Raw genomic sequence first — 24,106 nt, 5'->3', positions numbered from 1 at the left:
ATCTTGAATGATTATCAATACTTTATGGTAATTTTTAGTCACCAATTTCGGTTTCAGTCCCAGATTTTGACCTCTGTTGTCTTGGGATGTTAAGTGTATGCTTCTGTCGGAATATACCAGGCGCTAATTATTAGCTCTTGAATAACTCAGATATCAATTTCCTTTTTAAAAGAAAATAGCATAAAACCTAAAGGCGTTCCAAATTTCCCACGGGAATAACATATAACCTAAAGATGTTCCGAGAATGAATCGACCCGACCTTTGAGGTTCCTGAAGGGGTAAAACTGTTGTATTATAAATTGCTGATTTAGATATTTTATGTCTGACCAACGACTACTGTTAATATTTGCGTAAAGTGCACACTTTTTTAAAGGAAAAATGAACTGTCAAGAAAGGGGTGTACACAATACTCAAGAACAATCCAAAACCAGTCCTTGGTCACGAACATTTCTCGTAAATATTTTTCGAGGATTTTCGGAAATGTTTTAAAATATGCTCGCAGCAATAAAACTGCTTAATTTCGTTGAATAACCCCTGATTGCATTGCCATTTTAACAATTACGAAAAGTTGCAAGTTTAAGTCATATTATATGATAGAATCGGATAAATAAACTCGAGTAAAGTAGGCCCAACTTTTCAGGACGTTACGTTGTGAATTGATAAATACCACGTATCGGGAAACACAACGAAGAATTGCATCGCATTTATCACTCTGTGGTTAAAATGTCGTTCTTGGGTACAATGATGCTGAACTCTTCAATCTTGACAGTAGGGATGTGTCAAAACGAAATGGGTAAAGTGGCAAAGTTAGCTAGTTTGTGTATTGCAAAGAGTCGAGGTCGCGTGATACTATTTACCGGCAGAAACTCGCAATTTACATACATGCAAATTTAACCGATAATAATAAAGGGTAGAGTTTGAAAAATAAATATTTAAAAAAACAGGCTCAAATCAGCCAAATACATTCCGATCTTTTCTTATCAAAGGAGAATTGCTGAAATCACAATTGTTTGGTGTTCTTCATGTCTCGCGAATTCAGCTTTTGGTGGTCCTCGTTGGACCTGTTTGAGTGACTGCCTTTAAGCGTACACATTCTGTCAATATCGATGACCGTTTCAGTCGGATTTGCAGACGATCAGAAAACTACTCGGAAAAGTGTATTTCATAACAAAAAAAAAAGTTAAAGATTTATCCGTATATAAGATTGAATCTTTTCTGACTTATTGTTGTGAAAACAACATCGTTATTTTCCAATTACCTGTTCTGCCCATGCCAGGTGACCATGTCAGAGCGCAGATCTCCCCGAAATTGAGGTGTCGGTCAACGCTAACGTTATATATGGGACATGCTTTCTTATTAGCTTATGCCATACCGTGGCATCCGTCCGTCCGTCCGTCGGCCGTCATCCGTCCGTCAACAATTTCTTTAAACGACTTCTTCTTCTTAACCACTGATTGGAATTTAACTAAATTTGACTGGAAGCATCCCAAGGAGGTGGGGATTCAAAATTGTACAGATGGTGTGGCTGACCCCCCAGGGGGCTGAGGGGCGGGGCCAAAAGGGGGCAATTTGGCTATATTGCTTTAAGCAACTTCTTCTGTAGAACTATGCCATGGATATCAATCATATTTGGTCGGAAGCATTCATGGGGGACAGGGATTCAAAATTGTACAAATGGTGGGGCTGACCCCCCGGGCTAAGGGTGGGGTCAAAAAAATGTATTGCTTGGAAATGGTTGAGATTCCCACCATATAACCACATATACAATTGCTGAGTATAAAGAGAAGAATGCACATTTGCTTCCAGGATGGCCCTAGGGTCTGGCCCCACCCTTGGAAACATAGTCCTTGGACCATAACTTTAAAACGGCTGAGATCTCCACCCCAAAACTATATATACAAATGCTGGGCATAAAGAGACGAATGCAGTCACAATATTAAAATAGACCCTGGGGTCTGACCAAACCCCTAGGGACCTAGTTTCTTAGTCACAGCTTGGAAACAGTTGAGATACCCACCCTATAACCATATAGACAATTGCCTATTACAAAGAGATGCATGCACATATGCTTCCAGGATGGCCTTGGGGACTGCCCCACCCTTGGAGACTTAACCCCTGGGTCATAACTTTGAAATGGTTAAGACCCCCACCCCAAAACTATATATACAATTGTTGGGCATAAAGAGACAAATGCAGTCAGGATATTAGAATTGACCCCAGGGTTTGCCCCACCCTTGCAGACTTAACCCCTGGGTCATAACTTTGAAACGGTTGAAATCCCAACCCCAAAACTATATACAAATGCTGGGCTAAAAGAGACAAATGCAGTCATGATATTAGAATTGATCCTGGGGTCTGGCCACAACCGTAGGGACCTAGTTTCTGAGTCACAGCTTGGAAACAGTTGAGATCCCCACCCCATAACCATACATAAAATTGCTGGGCATGAAAATCGAATATAGATATATATGCTACAAGGATTGGCCTTGGGTCTGGCATATTCCCTTGGATCTCATTTCGAGAATATTTTGCCATGATTGCTTTGATATCCAGGTGAGCGATACAGGCCCTATGGGCCTCTTGTTAATTCCATGTGTTGGCATGGCTACCTGAACAGCATGTATGTATTTACACCTGTTCATTGTTTACCATTTTGATTGACAGGTGGAAATATATCTGTTGTAGCTTGGTCAATGATTTATCGGAAAATAATCATACAGAATGATGGGGTGACATTCATGTCATTCTGATATATTTCTAGTTTTTTTTTAATCAAGAAACTATTGTAGAATTGAAATGGAAAACAGTAGAAGTTTTTGTTTTCAGTAAAGAAGACTTAAATACTATTTTCATTTCAGTAATAATTACCATAACTTTAGTATGCATATACAATACCTACACCCATCTTTGTAGCCCAAAAACAAAAGATTCAAATATCCCTACCTCCCTACCGTGACGTAACCTCTATCTCGATGACAGAGCCACGGAGTGATCTCCCTTCCTCTTCCTTTTATGGCGCCTGCTGCATGCTGACGCACGGAGCTTGCTCCAATTCAAAACTTTGTTTTGTCGGTTTGGTTTGAGTGTCAACTCATATTTTTGCGCAGTTTGTGTGCCTTTTACCCATCTGCCCTTATTGATATAGCTAATTGTTGTTGAAAATTATTTTTGTGCCTTTTACGGCCGGTTATTTTACTCCACGTGTGCCGGTGGTGTGCCACGGTCCGCCATTATCGTGGGTTAATTTCCGACCTCTGTTTATTTCGGTGACGGTTGTTTGTTTCGGCAAACGTTATTTATTTTAACCGTTTTCTGATTTATATTACGGGTGAAATTCTTTCTACGTTGCGTACTTTGTACTATCGTATTTTATCCTTATTTTCCCGTTTTATCTGCTTGTAAATTTTTTGTTTACGTTCGCTTTGGAGGGTATGTCTCGGTCGGGACAGCGACGAGGTAGTGCTCATGGGTGTTCCCATTTCTTTGTGGAACGGGACCCTCATGATGCCTGTCCCAGGTGTCGTCCTTGCAGTGAGGTTTCGCCTTGTGAACTTTGTTCACAGTCAAAATCTCAGGGCAAGGACTTCATTGTTCCAAAGCTACCCTCAACTTACCGTAAGACAGATTCGTCTGTTTCTTCCGGTAAGCGAGGGAAGCAGAGAGGTAGGGGTCGTGCCACCAGCTCTCTGGGGTCTGGTGGTACTGTCTCTGTTCCTGTCTCGGGGGGTCTTGCTTCGGCAAGTCCCTCTCGTGAGCAGGGGGTGGCCCTTCCTGTCCAGGAACTCCCTGGAGTAGGGGAGGGGCAGCCTGACCCTGGCTTGGCACAGCCAAGGGTCGAATTGGCCGGGAACGCCCGTAAGCTTTCGCGCTTGCCTTCGGGTAGGGACTACCGGCCGCCGGTCACTGACTCTGTCAGTGATCCCGGCATTCCAGGTGGTGCTGTCGTTGGGGACAGTCTTGGTGCCGGGCCTGTTCTTTCGGGTTCAGGTCCTGGTGTGACAACAGACTTTCTTTCGGGATTGTCTGTGTCTACCGGGATTAGTGACGCGCAGCTCACTAATCCCGGCATCAATGCTGGTCAGGCATACCCTCCCGGTCAGTTACCCGGACCCGGTCCTATTAGGTCCGGTCCCGAGTTTCATTCTTCTGGGAACCTGGGGGGTTTCCCCCCAGGGGTTGGGTTTGCTGGACAGGGGGCCGGTTTCCGGCCTCCGTTTTCCCCTGGCTTAGGGTATACGGGTGCCTGCGGGCAACCATCCTTGGGCCGCCCTTACCAGCCTGCGGATGGTTTTGGGTTGCGGCAGCATCCCGGCAGTTACGGGCTTAGCCCGTACATGTCCGGGTTTCCACCTGGAGGGAGTGGCGGTCCACCTTCGCCCTTTGGGCAAGTTGGCCAGCCCCAGTCTCAGGCAGGCCAGTTTGGCCAGTTCTGGGGTCACTCCCAGCCCGCGGGACCTTTCCCCTATCCTCCGGGATATGGGTTTAACCCCATGGCATTTCCGTCATGGAATCCTTGGGGTTTGGTCTCTCCCTCGCGGAGACGTGTTAGCATAGCCCGTACATGTCCGGGTTTCCACCTGGAGGGAGTGGCGGTCCACCTTCGCCCTTTGGGCAAGTTGGCCAGCCCCAGTCTCAGGCAGGCCAGTTTGGCCAGTTCTGGGGTCACTCCCAGCCCGCGGGACCTTTCCCCTATCCTCCGGGATATGGGTTTAACCCCATGGCATTTCCGTCATGGAATCCTTGGGGTTTGGTCTCTCCCTCGCGGAGACGTGTTAGCAGTTCTGTTGACCCCCCCCAACTTTCTGCTACTTCGGGGGCCTTATCGGCCGGTCCTAAGAAGGTGTGTCGGACCTTTAGGACTTCTGCCTCTCGGGCAGGCTCGTTGGTCTCTGGGTCCAAGGGTAGGGTTTTGGCTACTAAGCCTAAACCTACAGCCACGGCCGTTAGGCGCACTGCACCTAAACGCCGGTACGGGGAGCCTTCTCTCGGGTTGGCCCCTCTGGCTGGCCCATTTCCTCCGCCCCAGGCTTCTGGTCTGGATGGTGTGGAGGCTATGGACGTTGAGGGCGCGGGTATGGCAGAGGACAATGATGTTGTTCATCTTTCACCTGGTTGTTCGGATATAGACGCTGGTCTTTCCGAGTCGTCTGACGACAGTCCTCAGGAGGGCTTGCCCTCAGAGGAGGACTTCCAGGATGAGGGAGACCCTGAGGCTGCTGAGGTTGAGGCCCAGCATGTGTTATCCGGTATGCGGGGCCTTAGGGCTGACGTTTCCCGGATTCTTGGGGAGGAGGTTTGCCCACCACCTTCGGCATCATCTGTCCCCGAGTCCACCACCCTTTTGGGTTCTTTGGTGGCTCCTCGGGTGTCCGCTCGGTCGGACCGCTCTCTGCCAGAAGGCACCATTGTGTCTTCAGCTCTGGCCACCGCCCAGTCTCGGGTTTTAGGGAAGAATTCTTCTTCAACCCGTAGTCCTGGGTATGCTGGGTTGCAGCTCAGTGTTGGCGATTTGTCAGAGGTGCACGCCACTGACTATGCCACACATGATGGTCTGCTTGCCCCTCAACCAGCTAAGCTGGAATCGAGGGAACTTGCAGCTTGGCCCGGTAAATCGGTGGACCAGGTGGTGTTCGGTCCCAAAGAACACCACAAGATGGAGAGACTGCTGCGTCTCTCCATCCAGATTCTGTCGTATATAGACTACTTGACGGTTTGTCTATATAGGGTATCCGACTTGCCTGAGGGTCGGATAACCGAGACAGAGCAGGCCGACATCCAGGACAGAGTGACCTCTGCCCTGAACGGGGCATTGAGAGCGCTGGCAGCTTTACAGGTGTCATCCCTCGTCAATGTCTTGTTGGCTAGGCGGTTTTCAGTTTTGAAAAATCGCCCGGTCGATGAGCCTTACCGTTCCAGACTGTTGACTGCCCCCTTCTCAGGGTCCACTCTTTTTGGAGGGGCCCTTCCTTCTGTTCAGAAGGATTTGAAGGAGGACTCGGTCGCCTCTGCACTTCTGGTGAAGAGGATTCAGGCTGAGAAGGCCAGTACCTCGCAGGGGTCAGCGCCTCCTAAGAAGAAGGCTAAACCTTCGGCTTCGCAGTCCTCTGCGCAGCCCAAGTATAAGCCTCCCTTCAAGGGCAACAAATGGAAGGGTAAGAAGGGTAAGAACCCTCCTGGGGGTAAGAAGAAGGGTTCCTGACTCTTTTCTTCCCTCCTTGGTCGTGTCAGACGACGAGTTTGGCCGGGAGGAATGCAGTCCTCTCGGCTCAAGCTTAGGTCCTTCTCCCGCAGGATTAGGCTTCGGGTCAGCAGACGATTCTCTTGCCTGGCAAGGTCTCGATCTGCCTCGACCAGATCTTCCTGTGGGGGGTCGTCTTTCTGCTTTCCTTCCAGAGTGGAAGGAAATTACGGAAGACGCATGGACCTTGTCTGTGATCAAGGAGGGGTTAGGCATTCCGCTAGTGCGGGATCCGCCCTTAGCGTCAGAGCCAATCTTTTTTCCTCCACCGGGGGATCCGGAAAAGGCTCTGGCGCTCCAGGAGGAAGTAAGGACCATGCTTTCCAAGGGCGCGGTCGAGGAGGTTCCTATGTCGGGATGCACTCCCGGGTTCTACTCCAGAATGTTTCTGGTTCGGAAGAAGTCCGGGGCGTGGCGTCCCATCATAGATCTAAGTGCCTTCAACAAGCACGTAGATTCTCCTCACTTCAAGATGGAGACTCCTCGGGGTATTATCGCCTCCGTGAGAGAGGGAATGTGGGCGACTTCAGTAGATCTAAAGGACGCCTACTTCCACATCCCCATCAAGAAGTCGGCACGGAAGTACCTCCGTTTTACTTGCAACGGAAAGGTCTTCCAGTTCCGGGCCATGCCGTTCGGGCTCACGACTGCACCTTTGGTTTTCACCAAGCTGCTGCAGGTGGTCGTGGGATTCCTGCACTCTCGAGGAATAGATGTTCACATCTATTTCGACGACTCCCTCATGCTCCACCTAGTGAGAGAGTCTCTGGTACAGGTCACCCGGTTGGTTCTGAAACTCTTACTCAAGGTCGGCTTCATTCCTTCCAGAGAAAAGTCGGAGGTTTCCCCATCTCAGGATTTTGTTTTTCTGGGGAACCGTTTCAATACGGTTCAGGGCATCGCCCTTCCACCGATGGAGAAGTTCGAGAAGGCCAGGGCTTTTGCTCTGACCTTTATCGGCCGGTCTCAAGTCCAGGTACGTTGGTTTCTCAGTTTTCTGGGATATCTCAACGCCCTGGCCGATGTGGTCCCCTTAGGGAGACTTCACATCAGGCCTCTCCAGATGTTTCTCCTTGCCAACTGGGTCCCTTCTTCAAGGGATTGGGAAGCCTTGCTTCCTCTGAACCAGTCGGTCAAGGAGTACGCACGCTGGTGGACTCATCAGGACAATGTTCTCCGAGGGGTTCCTTTGTCCAAGCCAGTTCCCACTATGACCCTGTACACGGATGCATCCATGACAGGGTGGGGAGCTTATCTCGACGGGCGTTGCCAGTCGGGGGAGTGGTCTGGGGAACAGCTCTCGGAGCACAGCAATGTGCTCGAGATGAGGGCTGTTCTGTTGGCTCTGCAGTCTTTTCGGGAGATCCTGCATTCCAAGGTGGTTTGTGTGGCTACGGACAACACTACGGTTGTCGCGTATCTGGAGAGACAGGGGGGAACCAGGTCTCACACCCTGTGTGCCCTCGCTATCCGCATTCTGCTTCTATGTCAGGAAATGCAGTTGACAATTTGTGTCAAGCATCTACCAGGCAGGTTGAATGTTCTGGCGGATACTCTTTCCAGGCGCCGCCAGCCGGTTTTGACAGAGTGGCAACTGAATCCCTCGATTTTCGTGGGAATTTGTCAGGTGTGGGACAGGCCTCACATAGACCTGTTCGCCACTTCACTGAACAATCAGTTGCCAACGTTTGTCTCTCCGGTACCAGATCCAAGGGCTTGGGCCGTGGACGCTCTGTCTCTGGATTGGGAGGGAATGCATGCATATGCATTCCCACCCTTCAACATGGTGGGCAGGGTGCTGCAGAAGTTTCGGGAGCATCAGTGTTCCCTCCTCCTGATAGCGCCCCTGTGGCCGAGGCAGCCTTGGTTTCCGGAGCTTTTGTCGCTTCTGGTGGAAGAGCCCCTGGCTCTTCCTCTCAGAGCGAACCTCCTTCGCCAGCCTCGTTCCAGGACGATGCACTCTCGTCCGGAGATCCTCCACCTTCACGCGTGGAAGCTATCTCAGGAGGCCTCGCTCAGGCGGGCTTTTCTAGGGACGTGTCAGATCGCATCGCTCGATCAATTAGGGCTTCCTCATCTGCCGTCTACCAGTCACGATGGAAGATTTACTGTGATTGGTGTGTCGGCAGGAAGGTTGATCCGATCAAGGCTACTGTCCAGGTGATTGCGGACTTCCTTCTTTGGCTGTTTAGGGACCGCAATCTTGCCCCTGGCACTATCGCTGGTTATCGCACGGCCATTGCTAGTGTTCTCTCTGTTCATGGTAGGTCGGAGGTAGGCTCGTCCTCCTCTCTTTCTGCCTTGATTAGGGGGTTTGGGTTGGACAGGCCTAGGGTCCGGCAGTTGGCTCCGCAGTGGAATTTGCCACTGGTGCTCGAATCGCTGATGCGGGCACCTTATGAGCCTTTAGCGTCTGCCTCCTTGAAGTTTGTTACTTACAAGGTGGTATTCCTTGTTGCCCTGGCCTCAGGTCGAAGGAGGAGTGAGATTCATGCCTTGTCTTCTCACCCCTCTTGCCTCCGATGGTCCAGGAATTACTCTGCCGTTACCCTTCTCACTGATCCTGCCTTTATGGCTAAGAATCAGGTTCCTGGCTTCTCGCCCGATCCGATTAAGATTCCGTCTTTGACTGCCTTCGTTGGAGCTGAGGAACGGGATAGGTTGCTCTGTCCCTGTCGGGCGCTTAGGTTTTACCTCGATAAAACCAGGGGGGGGCGAGGTCCTCGATCTCGTCTGTTTTTGCCCATTAAGCAGGGTCAACAGGATATCTCTTCTCAGTCAGTGTCTAGATGGATCTGTCAGGTCATCAAGTACGGTTACGACCACTCGGATGATCAGGTTCGGGCGTTGTATAAGGTGAGGGCGCATGAGATCAGGGCCCTTGCTGCGTCATGGGCCCTCCTCAATGGGTCCCCCTTTCAGGAGGTCATGTCCGCAGCTTTCTGGCGCGGACAGACTACCTTCACGGATTTTTATCTCCGGTCCTTGGCCTCTCATTCTGATGGATTGTATTCCCTTGGACCGGTGGTGGTTGCACAGTCTGTGGCTGTTCCTCCACAGTAATTCAGTGATTTTAAATAGTATGCTATCAGGCACCACGGTGGTACACCTGCTCGTTTCACGGGGAGGTTTTCCATTTTTTAATTACTTTCGGGGCTTTATTAGGGGGGTTCCTTGAACCTTTTCCCTACCTTGAGCATGTCTCGAGTTTGTTCCGTCAGCCTGGTCTGCCTGGATTCGAAGCCTCCACTACGGTAAGACGAATTCGCATACTAAAGTTATGGTAATTATTACTGAAATGAAATTGAGGTTTTTGAAGTAAAACCAATTTTCATGATGTAATACTTACCATAACTTTATGGAGTCCCACCCTGTATTCCTCCCCTTGCCTCCTCATCCTGGCTGCCTTTAGGCTCCATAAAAGGGGGTTTGAGGAAGGGAGATCACTCCGTGGCTCTGTCATCGAGATAGAGGTTACGTCACGGTAGGGAGGTAGGGATATTTGAATCTTTTGTTTTTGGGCTACAAAGATGGGTGTAGGTATTGTATATGCATACTAAAGTTATGGTAAGTATTACATCATGAAAATTGGTTTTACTTCAAAAACCTCAAGTTTAGCAATGAGCATCTCTATGATAGCTCCTATGAAAAAAGAAAAGAAAAATGAAACTCAAATGACGTTCATAAAATATGTATGAATTGATGTTTTTTTGTTTTTTTTTAGTTCTGGACAGAAATTGATGTGATACAGACCCTGTCAAAGATATACAGGTATTTAGTAATTTTGAACCTGAAGGATCATTGTGAAATGAGTAGAAACCAATAAGAGGGTTAATGTTGACATTTGGAGGCAAAATTGGTCAAAGAAAGCTTAAAAGCAGTAATATAGATAAAGTTTTTGAATAATTAATGTGAAAATGAATTTCTACATTGATTATTCAAAACTTGATATTTGGAGGCAAATTTGGTCAACAGTAACATGGAAACAGTTTTGAATAATAAATATGAAAATGAGTTTTTAGCTCACCTGCTCGAAGAGTCATGATATTTGGCTGAAAGCTTTGTTGGTAAGAGCCTGACAAAGTTTGAGAATGAAAATGACCTTGACCTACTTCCAAGGTCACAGGGGTCAAATGTGTCAAACGCTTCAAACGACTTCTTCTGAAGAACTAAAAGGTATAGAATCTTCATATTTGGCTGTTGGCTTCCTGAGATAGAGTGTGACAAAGTTTGAAAATAAAAATGACCTTGACCTTCTTTCAAGGTCACAGGTGTCAAATATGTCAAAAACATCAAATGACTTCTGAATAATCAAAGGCATAAAATTATAATATTTGGCTGGTGGCTTCCTTGGATAGAGCTCACCAAAGTTTGCAAATGAAAATGACCTCAACCTACCTTAAAGGTCACAGAGGTCATCAACAAATTAAAGGATTTGTTCTTAAGAACCAAAAGGAATGTATTCATAAGATTTTGCTGGTAGCTTTTTGGGATAGAGCTAAAAAAGTATGAGAAGGAAAATGACATTGACCTACTTACAAGGTCACAAGAAAATGTCAAGTAACTTCTGAAGAAGGACCAAAAAGTATAGAATCTTATAATAATATTTGGCTGGTAGTTTCAACAGATGGAGCCGACAAAGTTTGCGAGGGAAATATTTGTAGTGCAATATGATATTTAATGAGAATATTTTGCTGTGAGTGCTTAAATAGTCAGGTGAGCGATACAGGCCCTCTGGGCCTCTTGTTACAGAATTGGTGTGATTGATAGTTTATATATATATATAAATTTGTTAAGGACGTGTCAATTTTGTCTGGATGCATTTGGTAATTGCATGTTTCCTCTAAATGATTTACAGTACAACTGTGTCATTTGTTCTCAATCATTTTCCTACTCGACAACTACAAGGAACTGATTTTTGGTTTACAGGTAAAGACATGCTAAGCATATTTCAAGTTGTTGTTCCACTTTTTGCAAACATTATAAGTGCTTGTATGAATTTTGCCAAAAATATAAAAAGAGTTACAATAAAATATGGGTAATATAGAGAATGGAATGATAAAATTAATTTCAGTTAACTGATATGTGTTTTGTTATTTATATCTAGGAGAGAGTTTGTCATCTATGAGAGTCCTGGCAAACCTCCTGTCAGTGTTACCAAAAATGGATATGAAGAAAGGGTGAGTTTTCCTGTCCATAGAAAATACAAATAAAACATTCACTGACAACCAGTGTGTAGCAGACTGGGTCTATCATTGACCACCTGTGTGTAGCAGACTGGGTTGATTATTGACTACCTGTGTGTAGCAGACTGGGTCGATTACTGACAACCAGTATGTAGCAGACTTGGTCAATTACTGACAACCAGTATGTAACAGACAGGGTCGATTACTGACCACCAGTGTGTAGCAGGCTGGGTCTATTACTGACCAACAGTGTGTAGCAGACTGGGTCTATTACTGCCTACCAGTGTGTAGCAGGCTGGGTCTATTACGGACCACCAGTGTGTAGCAGACTGGGTTTATTACTGACCACCAGTGTGTAGCAGACTGGGTTTATTACTGACCACCAGTGTGTAGCAGGCTGGGTCTATTACGGACCACCAGTGTGTAGCAGACTGGGGCGATCATTGACCACCAGGCAGCTCAATTGGTCAGAGAATCTCATTTGAGTTTGAAGGGCCTATCTTCAAATCCCAGTGTGGCTGTGCATTTTCCGGCACCTGTTATAGTACGGGTTGCCTGCAACCTCTAAGGAGTCCAGTGTGGGAGATCTCCCTCCACTAGTGTGTAACAGACTGGGTCTATTACTGACCAGTGTAGCAGACTGGGTTGATTATTGGCTACCTGTGTGTAGCAGACTGGGTCAATTACTGACAACCAGTATGTAGCAGACTTGGTCGATTACTGACGACCAGTGTGTAGCAGACTGGGACGATCATTGACCACCAGGTAGCTCAATTGGTCAGAGAATCTCATTTGAGTTTGAAGGGCCTATCTTCAAATCCCAGTGTGGCTGTGCATTTTCCGGCACCTGTTATAGTACGGGTTGCCTGCAACCTCTAAGGAGTAGTGTGTAACAGACTGGGTCTATCATTGACCACCAGTTTTTCCTGTCCATAGAAAATACAAATAAAACATTCACTGACAACCAGTGTGTAGCAGACTGGGTCTATTACTGCCTACCAGTGTGTAGCAGGCTGGGTCTATTACTGACAACCAGTGTGTAGCAGACTTGGTCGATTACTGACGACCAGTGTGTAACAGACTGGGTTGATTACTGACAACCAGTATGTAGCAGACTTCGTCGATTACTGACGACCAGTGTGTAACAGACTGGGTTGATTACTGACAACCAGTATGTAGCAGACTTGGTCAATTACTGACAACCAGTATGTAACAGACGGGGTCGATTACTGACTACCAGTATGTAGCAGAATGGGGCGATTACTGACTACCAGTGTGTAGCACACAGGGGCTATTACTGACTACCAGTGTGTAGCAGTCTGGGTCTATTACTGACCACCAGTGGGTAGCAGACTGGGTCGATTACTGACTACCAGGGTGTAGCAGACTGGGTCGTTTACTGATTAACAGTGTGTAACAGACTGGGTCGATTACTGACTTCCAGTCTGTGTTACAGACTGGGTCTATCATTGACCACCAGGTAGCTCAATTGGTCAGAGAATCTCATTTGAGTTTGAAGGGCCTATCTTCAAATCCCAGTGTGGCTGTGCATTTTCCGGCACCTGTTATAGTACGGGTTGCCTGCAACCTCTAAGGAGTAGTGTGTAACAGACTGGGTCTATCATTGACCACCAGGGTGTAACAGACTGGGTCTATCATTGACCACCAGGTAGCTCAATTGGTCAGAGAATCTCATTTGAGTTTGAAGGGCCTGTCTTCAAATCCCAGTGTGGCTGTGCATTTTCCGGCACCTGTTATAGTACGGGTTGCCTGCAACCTCTAAGGAGTCCAGTGTGGGAGATCTCCCTCCACTAGTGTGTAACAGACTGGGTCTATTATTGACTACCAGTGTGTAGCAGACTGGGGCTATTACTGACCACCAGTGTGTAGCAGGCTGGGTCTATTACTGACTCACTGACAACCAGTGTGTAGCAGACTTGGTCGATTACTGACGACCAGTGTGTAGCAGACTGGGACGATCATTGACCACCAGGTAGCTCAATGTATGTAGCAGACTGGGTCGATTACTGTAGCAGACTGGGTCTATCATTGACCACCAGGGTGTAACAGACTGGGTCTATCATTGACCACCAGTGTGTAACAGACTGGGTCGTTTACTGACTCCCAGTGTGTAACAGACTGGGTCGATTGCTGACTTCCAGTGTGTGTTACAGACTGGGTCTATCATTGACCACCTGTGGAGAGCAGACTGGGTTGATTATTGACTACCTGTGTGTAGCAGGCTGGGTCGATTACTGACCACCAGTATGTAGCAGACTGGGTCGTTTACTGACTACCCGTGTGTAACAGACTGGGTCGATTACTGACTTCCAGTCTGTGTTACAGACTGGGTCTATCATTGACCACCAGTTTTTCCTGTCCATAGAAAATACAAATAAAACATTCACTGACAACCAGTGTGTAGCAGTCTGGGTCTATTACTGACCACCAGTGTGTTGCAGACTGGGTCTATTACTGACTACCAGTGTGTAACAGACTGGGTCGATTACTGACTTCCAGTGTGTGTTACAGACTGGGTCTATCATTGACCACCAGTGTGTAGCAGACTGGGTCGATCATTGACCACCAGGTAGCTCAATTGGTCAGAGAATCTCATTTGAGTTTGAAGGGCCTGTCTTCAAATCCCAGTGTGGCTGTGCATTTTCCGGCACCTGTTATAGTACGGGTTGCCTGCAACCTCTAAGGAGTCCAGTGTGGGAGATCTCCCTCCACTGGGTTTTCTTAAGTGTGAGACTTTTGACGGTCGTAACGTAATCCTGGCTTTCTCTGACTACTATAACATCTGCATTGTTGATCCTTTTACTTCAAGATCTTTGTAGAAATAAAAACAATACATTTTTTGCAGATATATATTATATTTTTTTTATGACACAAACAACTTGACATCAGAAATGTTATTTCTTGTAACAATTTCTTTCTTTGCTAGAACAGGTACCAGTCACTTTTTAGCTCACCTGGCCCGAAGGGCCAAGTGAGCTTATGGCATGGTGCGGCGTCCGGCTGGGATGAAGGGCTACCAAGTTTGTTCAAATGAATGACCTTGACCCACTGTCAAGGTCACCGGGGTCAAATGTTGTAAAATCTTCAAACAACTTCTGAATAACCAAAAGGCCCAGTGTACTGAAATTAGGCCTGTAGCATGCTGGGATGAAGGGCTACCAAGTTTGTTCAAATGAATGACCTTGACCAACTGTCAAGGTCACGGGGGTCAAATATGTTAAAATCAATGAATGACCTTGACCCACTTTCAATTTTAGTCCACTTTTAAGATTACAAGTGTGAGATTAATACCAGGTGAGCGATGCAGGCCCATTGGTTATGTATACCTATTATGTATTATTTTCCACCAATTGAGGTACCTGGTCACTGACGATCGACCCAAGTCAAGTTCCGCTTCACAAGTTTCTATTAGAATACCAGGCTATATATATATACACAGGCCACTGATCTATGGTAACCAAACTCAGAACACTTGTAAATATCTCGATCATTACTGACGGGGCACGGGGCTGACACAGTAATGCCTTAAACACAGTGGCTGATCTCCTAGTCTATACTGGGGACGTGAGTGAGACACATGCTTGTGTCAATCCGATAGATCAGAGAAGAAGGGGGAATAAGATCTGAATTTGTATATGTTGATAGGAATATTAATTTGTTGTAATCAATTAATTTGTTGTATACAGAATAAAACCGTAAATGTGTATCATCTTTGACCAATTCACCCCTTAAGTCACATTTAGCCCTTACCTAATCAAAGACTGGGCAAGTCCAGTTGAGATATGTTGGGGTGAATGAGGTAACAGTCAAGATAAAATCTTGAATTTTTGTTTTCTGTCATGAAGTTGTTGGGGACATTATACAATTGTTTCATGGCTATTTGGGGAACAGTCAAAACTACCATTCCTCGGTAGGGGAAAGCCCTGTGGAACTGTTTGCCCAGGTCTTCCCCCTACCTCAGGATGATAGTTTTGAAAGCCCTGTGGAACTGTAACTAGACCTCTGCTAGGCCTCGGCCAAACAGTTCCCCAGGTCTTCCCCTACCTCAGGATGATAGGTTTGAAAGCCCTGTGGAACTGTCACTAGACTTCTGCTAGGCCTCGGGCAAACATTTCCCCAGGGATTCCCCCTACCTAAGGATGATAGTTTTGAAAGCCCTGTGGAACTGTCACTAGACCTGTGCTAGGCCTCGGGCAAACAGTTCGCCAGGTCTTCCCCCTACCTCAGGACGATAGGTTTGAAAGCCCTGTGGAACTGTCACTAGACTTCTTCTAGGCCTTGGGCAAACAGTTCCCCAGGTCTTCCCCTACCTCAGGATGATAGGTTTGAAAGCCCTGTGGAACTGTCACTAGACTTCTGCTAGGCCTCGGGCAAACATTTCCCCAGGTCTTCCCCCTACCTCATGATGATAGTTTTGAAAGCCCTGTGGAACTGCCACTAGACCTCTGCTAGGCCTCGGCCAAACAGTTCCCCAGGTCTTCCCCTACCTCCGGATGATAGTTTTGAAAGCCCTGTGGAACTGTCACTAGACTTCTTCTAGGCCTTGGGCAAACAGTTCCCCAGGTCTTCCCCTACCTCCGGATGATAGTTTTGAAAGCCCTGTGGAACTGTCGCTAGACCTCTGCTAGGCCTCGGGTAAAACAGTACCCCAGGTCTTCCCCCTACCTCATGATGATAGTTTTGAAAGCCCTGTGGAACTGTCACTAGACTTCTGCTAGGCCTCGGGCAAACATTTCCCCAGGGATTCCCCCTACCTAAGGATGATAGTTTTGAAAGCCCTGTGGGACTGTCACTAGACTTCTGCTAGGCCTCGGGCAAACAGTTCGCCAGGTCTTCCCCCTACCTCAGGACGATAGGTTTGAAAGCCCTGTGGAACTGTCACTAGACCTGTGCTAGGCCTCGGGCAAACAGTTCCCCAGGTCTTCCCCCTACCTCAGGATGCGTACATATTGAACAAATGATAATCGGTTTGACGTGTAATGCACTTTTTATACCCAGCGAGACCCATACTCGTTACCAAGCAAGGGCAAATTAAAATGTTGGCACTTCCTTAGAAACGATAGCTGGAAGATATGGGGAAGATCTCAAAACTTTGAATTTTTGACAAATGGAGAATTGATCTCTTTGTGCTATAGTAAATGGGCAAGCACATCCAACCAAGACAGAAAAGTACTCAGCAAATTGGAAGTCTTCTTCTTTAGAATAAAACACAGTGCATTGATACTCTCTCCCTTAATTAGGACAGATAGATTGTGAAATCCTGTTGATGGTTCTTACCTTGCACCTTTGAACTTTTAAAAGCATTGAAATGTACTGGAACATGACTTGGTTATCCTCTATCAGCGAAACCAAACAATACCCACAGATGTTTGCCTGCCTTCTAGGGCAAAGACCGTCTTGAAACAGAGTGTGGAGCAGGTCCTGACCAGGTCAATGACTGGTGAACTGTTGGCTTGATGGAGCATGGCTTGGTGGAGCATCTATTTAGAACTTCCATGCACCAGAGTTACAGTGGCAGTCATGATGGTTGCTTTTATTTCAGGCGTGTTTGATTATGAATCATTTACCGATATTTTGGGTTGTAGAAAACTGTTTGATAACCAGTACACAAGTACCCATCATTGTAGCTGTGACCTTTGACCTTGCATGTTCTATCCTAGGTAAAGGTAACCTGTGCCTGTGGGTACCTGGTCTGATTGATGTCTGTAATTTCAGGTGTTACTCTGCAGGCTAGAGGACAGCCATTTGGACTGTGTATATAGTAAGACATACATGCAAGATGCTGCTATCTGTCAATGTAAGTATACAGTGATCCATTGGTGAGATTCGAACAGACACGTTTGTCATCTTGAACTAGACCTAGCTTTCATATGACTGTCTTGTTTCTTAAAAAACAACATAGCCTGTGCATCAGGTTCCATCACTCCGAAAACTTGGAATACGCAGGTAGATCAGAAGGTAAATTCTGAATTTGATACTGTCCAAAGGGGACTGTTTTAGCTCCTGGTTTTTAGTTATGATAATTTGTTAGTTAAAGATTTGATTTTTTTCTGAATCANCCCCCCCCACCCTCTCCAACCCATAAAAATACAGGGAGAAGTAGCAATACTGCAGAATATGCCCATCTGCCTGCCTGTTTACATGCCTTGTCAGGATGCTAACCTTAATACATCTGACTGCAATAAAACTTCAAACTTAATATGTGGGTTGTCCTATGGCTAAGCAAAGGTCAAGATCACTGTTAAAATCAAACTTTAAATAATGAATGAGTTGTACTTGTTGAGTAGGTTGCCTTGGGATTAAGAAAAATAACACCATTTGATTTTGACCAAAGGTCATGGTCATCCAAGGTCGAAGTCGCTCTTACTTTAAATAGAAATACCATAAAAAGAAAATGGGTTCCTGTACAAAAAGCTTCTGGGGATTGATAATAGTCAAACATACATATGTACTCCACTGTCTGGCTTAAAGTGAACTTGCTTACGATTGATAAGATAATAGGTTGCTTTTCAGGTGAAAGGTCAAATGTTAATATAGATAGAAATAAGTTGCTGAACAGCACCTTCACCAAGATGTCCCCATTCTCCCAATCAGACCTGAAAAAGTATGGGTTCGCATGCCAAACCACACAAGTTTTTCTCTGGGTTTCGGTTCCTTCCACATAAGTACCCTCTATGTGCTACTTGAGTTGACTAAACCTGAGTTCGCAATCATACTCTAACTTAATACACTGCTTCAAACTTTCTGGAGGTCATTTTTCTGGACTGTGTTTTGGGTCCTATAGCATTCCATTCTACTCCACACAAATACTCTGTATCAAATATGAAATTGGGTAAAACCTCAACATCAGTGGGATAAGTATTTGTCCACAATAACTTGTTGCATTTTGTTTATGAGAATATCATATCACAACAATTGGTTTTAATTAAAAATAACTTTATTTTACAAATTCTGTATTTAGATAGTAAGCAGGAAGATACGGATAAATTCTTAAAATAAAGGTGGGAATGTATGTAGCATTCATGTTTTTTTGGTTATGGCATTTATCAAAAATATTGTCCAAGGCCCTTTATGCCTTTTCTTTGTAGTGCTGAGTGTTAAGTATATTCCAGCAAAAAGTTTCAGTCTTTAATGAATAGAGATTTCATTTCATCCTGTTTTCAGCAATCGTCTATGAGATTCTGTATCGTCGTGTTTTCAAACTGGACTCTGAGCTTGAGGAGGCGGTGCAACTAATACGGGAACAAAACAAGAAGAGAAACACAGAATGGGATCGACCATGTCTAAGGTACATACAGATCACTATTCATGCGTTATTTTACTCCGTCCTTATTCAAAGATTTTGACAAAGTTGAAAAACACAACATACAGTAGAACTTAGCAAATATACAACATTGATGAACCAAATATCTTAATAATACTGTCCTGGCCTACATTGGTTTATATATTTTCATAACTTTGTATATTCCTTTCAAAGACTGATCATATAATGTTTTCATCTGGTGGGTAGGCACCTATGTGCATTATCCACACAATATCTTGAGTATTGTTAAGTGGAAATCGAGGTAAGTTTGAAGAAAAAACTGAGAACTGCATGTAAATACCGATAACAATTACATCTTTTACAATGAACAAAATGTATTACAAGTTGGAGTTGCTTCTCTATATATGGAGTTATGCACCTTTGTTTAAAACAATGTCCAAGAAACTGTTTGTACATTTCTTGGAGCAGTTAGGGATGCTTTTCTTCATTTTGGGCCATAGTTCTAAATCAGTTGGTCAGTAGATAGTCTAAGGAAGCTGCAATATATTTAATTATCTTAACTGGCAACAGAAGACCAGGTGAACGATATAGGCCTCATGAGCCTCTTGTTATTCTTCCTGTATACATGACGTTAACCTGTAGAGAAATAATGGTTTATAAGTCATTGATTGTAGATTTGACTTTGTTCTGAAACAGATGGTACATATTTATGCTTAAATTTTATGTGTATAATATTTTGTCGAATGTGATTTTGCTTTGATGAAACATACACCTGAAATGTATGATAAAAAGATTGACGGTAAGATGAAGGGTATATGACATCTTAAATGTTCAATGTTAGCACTGAGAAACACTTGAGGGCGAAAAAATCAATTCTACGACTTAATCTACCTTATTATACCAGTAAACTTCAATTAGCATTGAATTTTACAAAACACAATCTAAATCATAAATTCATGACCCAACTTAATGACGTACCAGCTAAATAATCTATACATGGCTAACTTAATGATGTACAATCTAAATCATATTTGCATGGCCCAAATTACGGAAACACTCTCCAAATTAGCGGAGCACCATTTAAATTTAAAAACCATATCCAAGTTGTCGGGACATGGACCAGTTTTCAGGAACAACAACCAATTTTCAGGGACAACAACCAATTTTCAGGAACATAACAATTCAATAAGATTGTGCCTTTGTTCCCGAAAACTGGTCGTTGGCCCCCGAAAATTAAGTCGTTGTCCCGCTCACTCGCACAGCGGTATTCCCTTTGATGTAGCCGCGCTCCGGCGAAGCCCGTACAGGTGAGGCAGTCTATAGTCCCTGCCTTGCTGGCCGTGTTGTCGGTATAGCTATGCAAAGACGGTCGCTCTAATTCCGTAATCAAAACGATATAATAACACAGGTCGATAGTACACTTATATTTACTTCGAATGAAATAAATAAAGACCAAGGAAATAATGCTTATTTTGTACTACGGCCAGGGTTAGGATCGAAATGAACGACCATTTGAGAATAATGCATAACTTTTACCGTATTGCTGAACTGGTGCTTTGATACATCACTCCAGGGACACATGAAGCCAGTATATACGTCTCTGATCACTCATATAATAATCAAAGACACAATATGAACTCTCAATATTAACGATATTTAATGACGAACGATAAGTACGTCCCGATGTCGTATACAACTTATATTACGTAAACTATATCCCCCGGCTCCGTTCGGTCCGAGGTACTAGTTGTCCAGTATTTATTGATAAACTCGTGCAAATGATGAACCGATTGTGTAAATGTTCATAAACGAACCACTGTATATATATATATATGTTAAGACAGTTTACGTTCCTATTTTGCTTCATATACCTTTCAATCGTTTTTTATGTTGTTAATAGTTTTGTGATTTATATAATCCTCTTAGTAAGGAGATTCCCGATCACCTGTCCTCTCAGCTTTTAATTTCTATTGTATTTAACATAAATGTATTTTATTCATATTTTGGTGTTTTTTTAATCATTACTGATATAATTTCAATTAAATGGAACTTTATCTTTCCTGTACTGTCGTAAGAATATCCCTTCTGATTTAATGTTTCATGTTATAATATTTAAGGTTGAACTTTCTATTTAGTTTAGGTTATCGGGTGATAAAGAAAAAATAATTTACCCGGGTTCCATTGTAGTTATCACCCGATAACCTAAATTGAATAGAAAGTTAATCCTTATATTTATAGCCTTTTTCTTTACATAAAACGCGTCCATTTATGTCATCAAAGTAAACGTATGTAAATGAACACACAATCCAGCCGTCCTGTCAGTCAACAACGTGACGTCATCGGAATGTATGAATTTCAACAATGTATGTTTACATTTCAACAATGTATCTTTTGCATGAATACACTAATGAGTTACACATCTGGTATCCGAGGTACTCCTGTTAACTTCCTAAAACAGCAATGTAAGCTCCCGGGTTGTTGAAACTTCGAGTGATAATGACAATGATCTCCACAAAGGCTTTCATTAGAAAAAATACCATTTAAGTTACGTACACTTATGTGTTTAAAGTGAACGAAATTTTCGAAATATCTTGTTTCTTTATTCATTTAAAGCGAACTTAACCATTTCAGAAAGATAATGTGCATCCGTATGTCAGTTATCAAAACTGTATAAAGTAAAGAGAGAAAAAAAATAGAGCATTATTCTTAACCAGAGACGTTATATTACAATATATACGACTTTGGTGTATAGTCTAAACAGTTGCTCTCGTCTAACGAACCTGTGATTACTAAAATTTAGAACCTATGAAACTTCTTATATAAAAGGCTAAGCGTGATCCGGTTGTTAAATATATGAATTATCAGAATTAATATTGAATATTGTATTACCTGTCTTCAGACAGAGACATATAAAGCCGTAAGTAGTATATACGTTTCCGCTTCAGGTCAACCATGACAATCAGAATAATATATAAACTAAAGGTATTTTGTTTTGGTTTCCTTTCTATCATAACCAGATACCTTCTCTGTATTAACGTAATATATTAGGTATCAGTACATTTCACTCATAGTTCCAGTAGTATTAGTAATCATTATCAAATACATATATAGATAAAATATATTGCCGTGTGAATGATGTAATTGATATACAATATGTGTTAAGATAAGTTCTGTGCACTGATCTTACACGAAAATGGCACCGTTTCATTGGTTGATATACCTGTCAATCACGCGCGGTAGAGAGGTGGGCCCTCGCGATGATTGGTTGATGTTCTTGTCGATGCTCCGCTGTTGTTTGATTGACAAGAATATCACGGGCCGTAATTCTCGTCACATTCTGGTGCATGTACTCGCAGTGACATTTGGTATTTCTTTTTCTGTTTCCTGTTGTACAATATATTTAAACTTGAAAGTGACATTCGTTCTGAATTCTTTTTTAATTGGTGCAAGCATCCCATGCATACAATTTTATTATGAGAAAGTAGGTTTACTTTGTTTGTAATGTATAATCGTGCACAGAAACCTTACATGTGGATGTACATTGTATTGGACATGTATGTTGAAATTGTAGGTGTATAAATATAGCTGTTGGTCTGTATGAACTTTCTAACTAAGCATTGAAGGATAATTAAATGTAATCACTACTTGTAAGCGTCAAGGAAAAATCATTAAACTAAGGAACTGTGACAATGTATTATGAGAATTATCGGTGTTCATGTTAAAATATAATAGACAAAAGCAAATATTTATTTATAGGACTGTTTTGCTATTGCTAATACTGAAATACTTTTTTCCTGCTAACACAATGTTCAAATACTAAAGTGACATTTGTACTGAATTCGTTTTACTTAGCGCAGGCAGCCTGGTCCTCGCATAAAATGTTAGTGAAAAAGTGGGTTGACTTGGTATGTAATGTATAAAAAGCTGTATTTGACAAGAGGGTATAATTGTACAAGTATGTGCAAAATGTTGTTGAATGTATAGGTAAGTGGTTGTTATGAAAAAAACATGTTGATATGATTGATTGTACATACGTGTGCATGTTTATATGTTTGCAGGTAGGTTGGCCCAGTTAATTATTTCTTTAACAAAGGAAAAATCTTGTTATTTCATTATCTGATTAAGTAACCAGCAACCGACCGTGGAGAAGTTGATTTGTACTTTAATTTTTAAATCATAGTATACTGTAAAAGCATATATTTACGTTGGTGGTTAAATTTCGTTGTTTTGGATTTGGGACAAGTTCGTGGGGAAAATATTTCGTGAAATCAATATTTTCAAACCCAGTTATTTTATGTTTGACACCTGGACAATAAGACTTACCGTACATCGCCCGAGGTGATCACCCATCCACTCCAGGTGAAATTTTCACACCTCGCTTCACCCCAGTCAGTGGAAAACAATAGATCGACCATCGCCCGATGGTCACCGTACTGCTTGCGAGGTTCAGGTAAGACCCGGCGAGATAAACTCACACTATGGGTATCGGTCAAATCCGTCATGCTCTATAATTTACATACAAAGAGCGATGTAACAAACGCTTGATTGACGCGCTATAGTTATAAGTGTTTAACTCTGTGTCTGTGACGATAAGTACACCGTTTATCATGACCTGTGTCTAAATGTAAATACAGCATGGTTTGTAATTAAAGTAATAGTTTATTTCATATTTTCGCTAATTTCTATTTCGTGCGATTAAAATTTCGTTGGGATTATATTTCATGGTTTTCTTTAAACCACGAAATAAACGAAATTAAATCCCCAACGAAATATTATGCTTTTACAGTAATCTGTATTTAACGTTGAAATAGTGTCTCATAGGTCAACTTGGCCGGATAATTAATTCTATCAATTTTGTTTCAACTAGAAACTTTAAATTGTGAATGGATATGTGACTCTTTAATAAAATAAATTATTATTATAAGGGTTAATATATATCACAAGACATCCAATCGACATTAGCCTATAATTGGATGACAACACGTAATCACCTTTTGTCATGCTGTGTACACAAACGCCAATCATGTCGTCGTTGAACAGCACTACTACGTGACCAGTTTCTGTGCAGGATTATATATATTGCAAAGTTACTGTACCGTTACAGTCCAAATATACGGAAATGTATCAGTGAAAAATGTTAACAAATAACTTCAACGTTGGTGTCTTCTGTGTTTGAGTGTCAAAAAAACGTATAGCATATTTTCGGTATTACCGTTTAATGACAAATTGACTACACTGTGTCGTCCTTATGTTAGGTCGACAATTCAAATAAACAACAAAATACCGACAGTTACACATTGAATATCATTATACAATACAGTACTTATTGATGCGATGCTAAGTTATATCGAGGACTTAGATAATCTGAGTCCGTGATTATATTTATCTCGAAAATAT

General features: G+C 43.4%; 1 protein-coding gene across 1 annotated transcript in view; it reads left to right on the top strand.

The window, feature by feature from the left end:
- Positions 1-24,106, top strand: part of LOC110458655 (protein ovarian tumor locus-like) — a 90,759-nt gene that overhangs the window by 5,724 nt on the left and 60,929 nt on the right. The window contains exons 4-7 of the mRNA XM_021510463.1: positions 9,963-10,009; positions 11,346-11,418; positions 17,161-17,242; positions 18,610-18,733. Of these exons, the coding sequence (XP_021366138.1) occupies positions 9,963-10,009; positions 11,346-11,418; positions 17,161-17,242; positions 18,610-18,733 (326 nt within the window). The remainder of the gene's footprint in view (positions 1-9,962; positions 10,010-11,345; positions 11,419-17,160; positions 17,243-18,609; positions 18,734-24,106) is intronic.

The sequence above is a fragment of the Mizuhopecten yessoensis genome, unplaced genomic scaffold (assembly GCF_002113885.1).
Source record: "Mizuhopecten yessoensis strain PY_sf001 unplaced genomic scaffold, ASM211388v2 scaffold9685, whole genome shotgun sequence".
NCBI classification, from domain to species: domain Eukaryota; kingdom Metazoa; phylum Mollusca; class Bivalvia; order Pectinida; family Pectinidae; genus Mizuhopecten; species Mizuhopecten yessoensis.
Note: the sequence above shows the minus strand (reverse complement) of the source record. Positions and strands in the feature narration are given on the sequence as shown.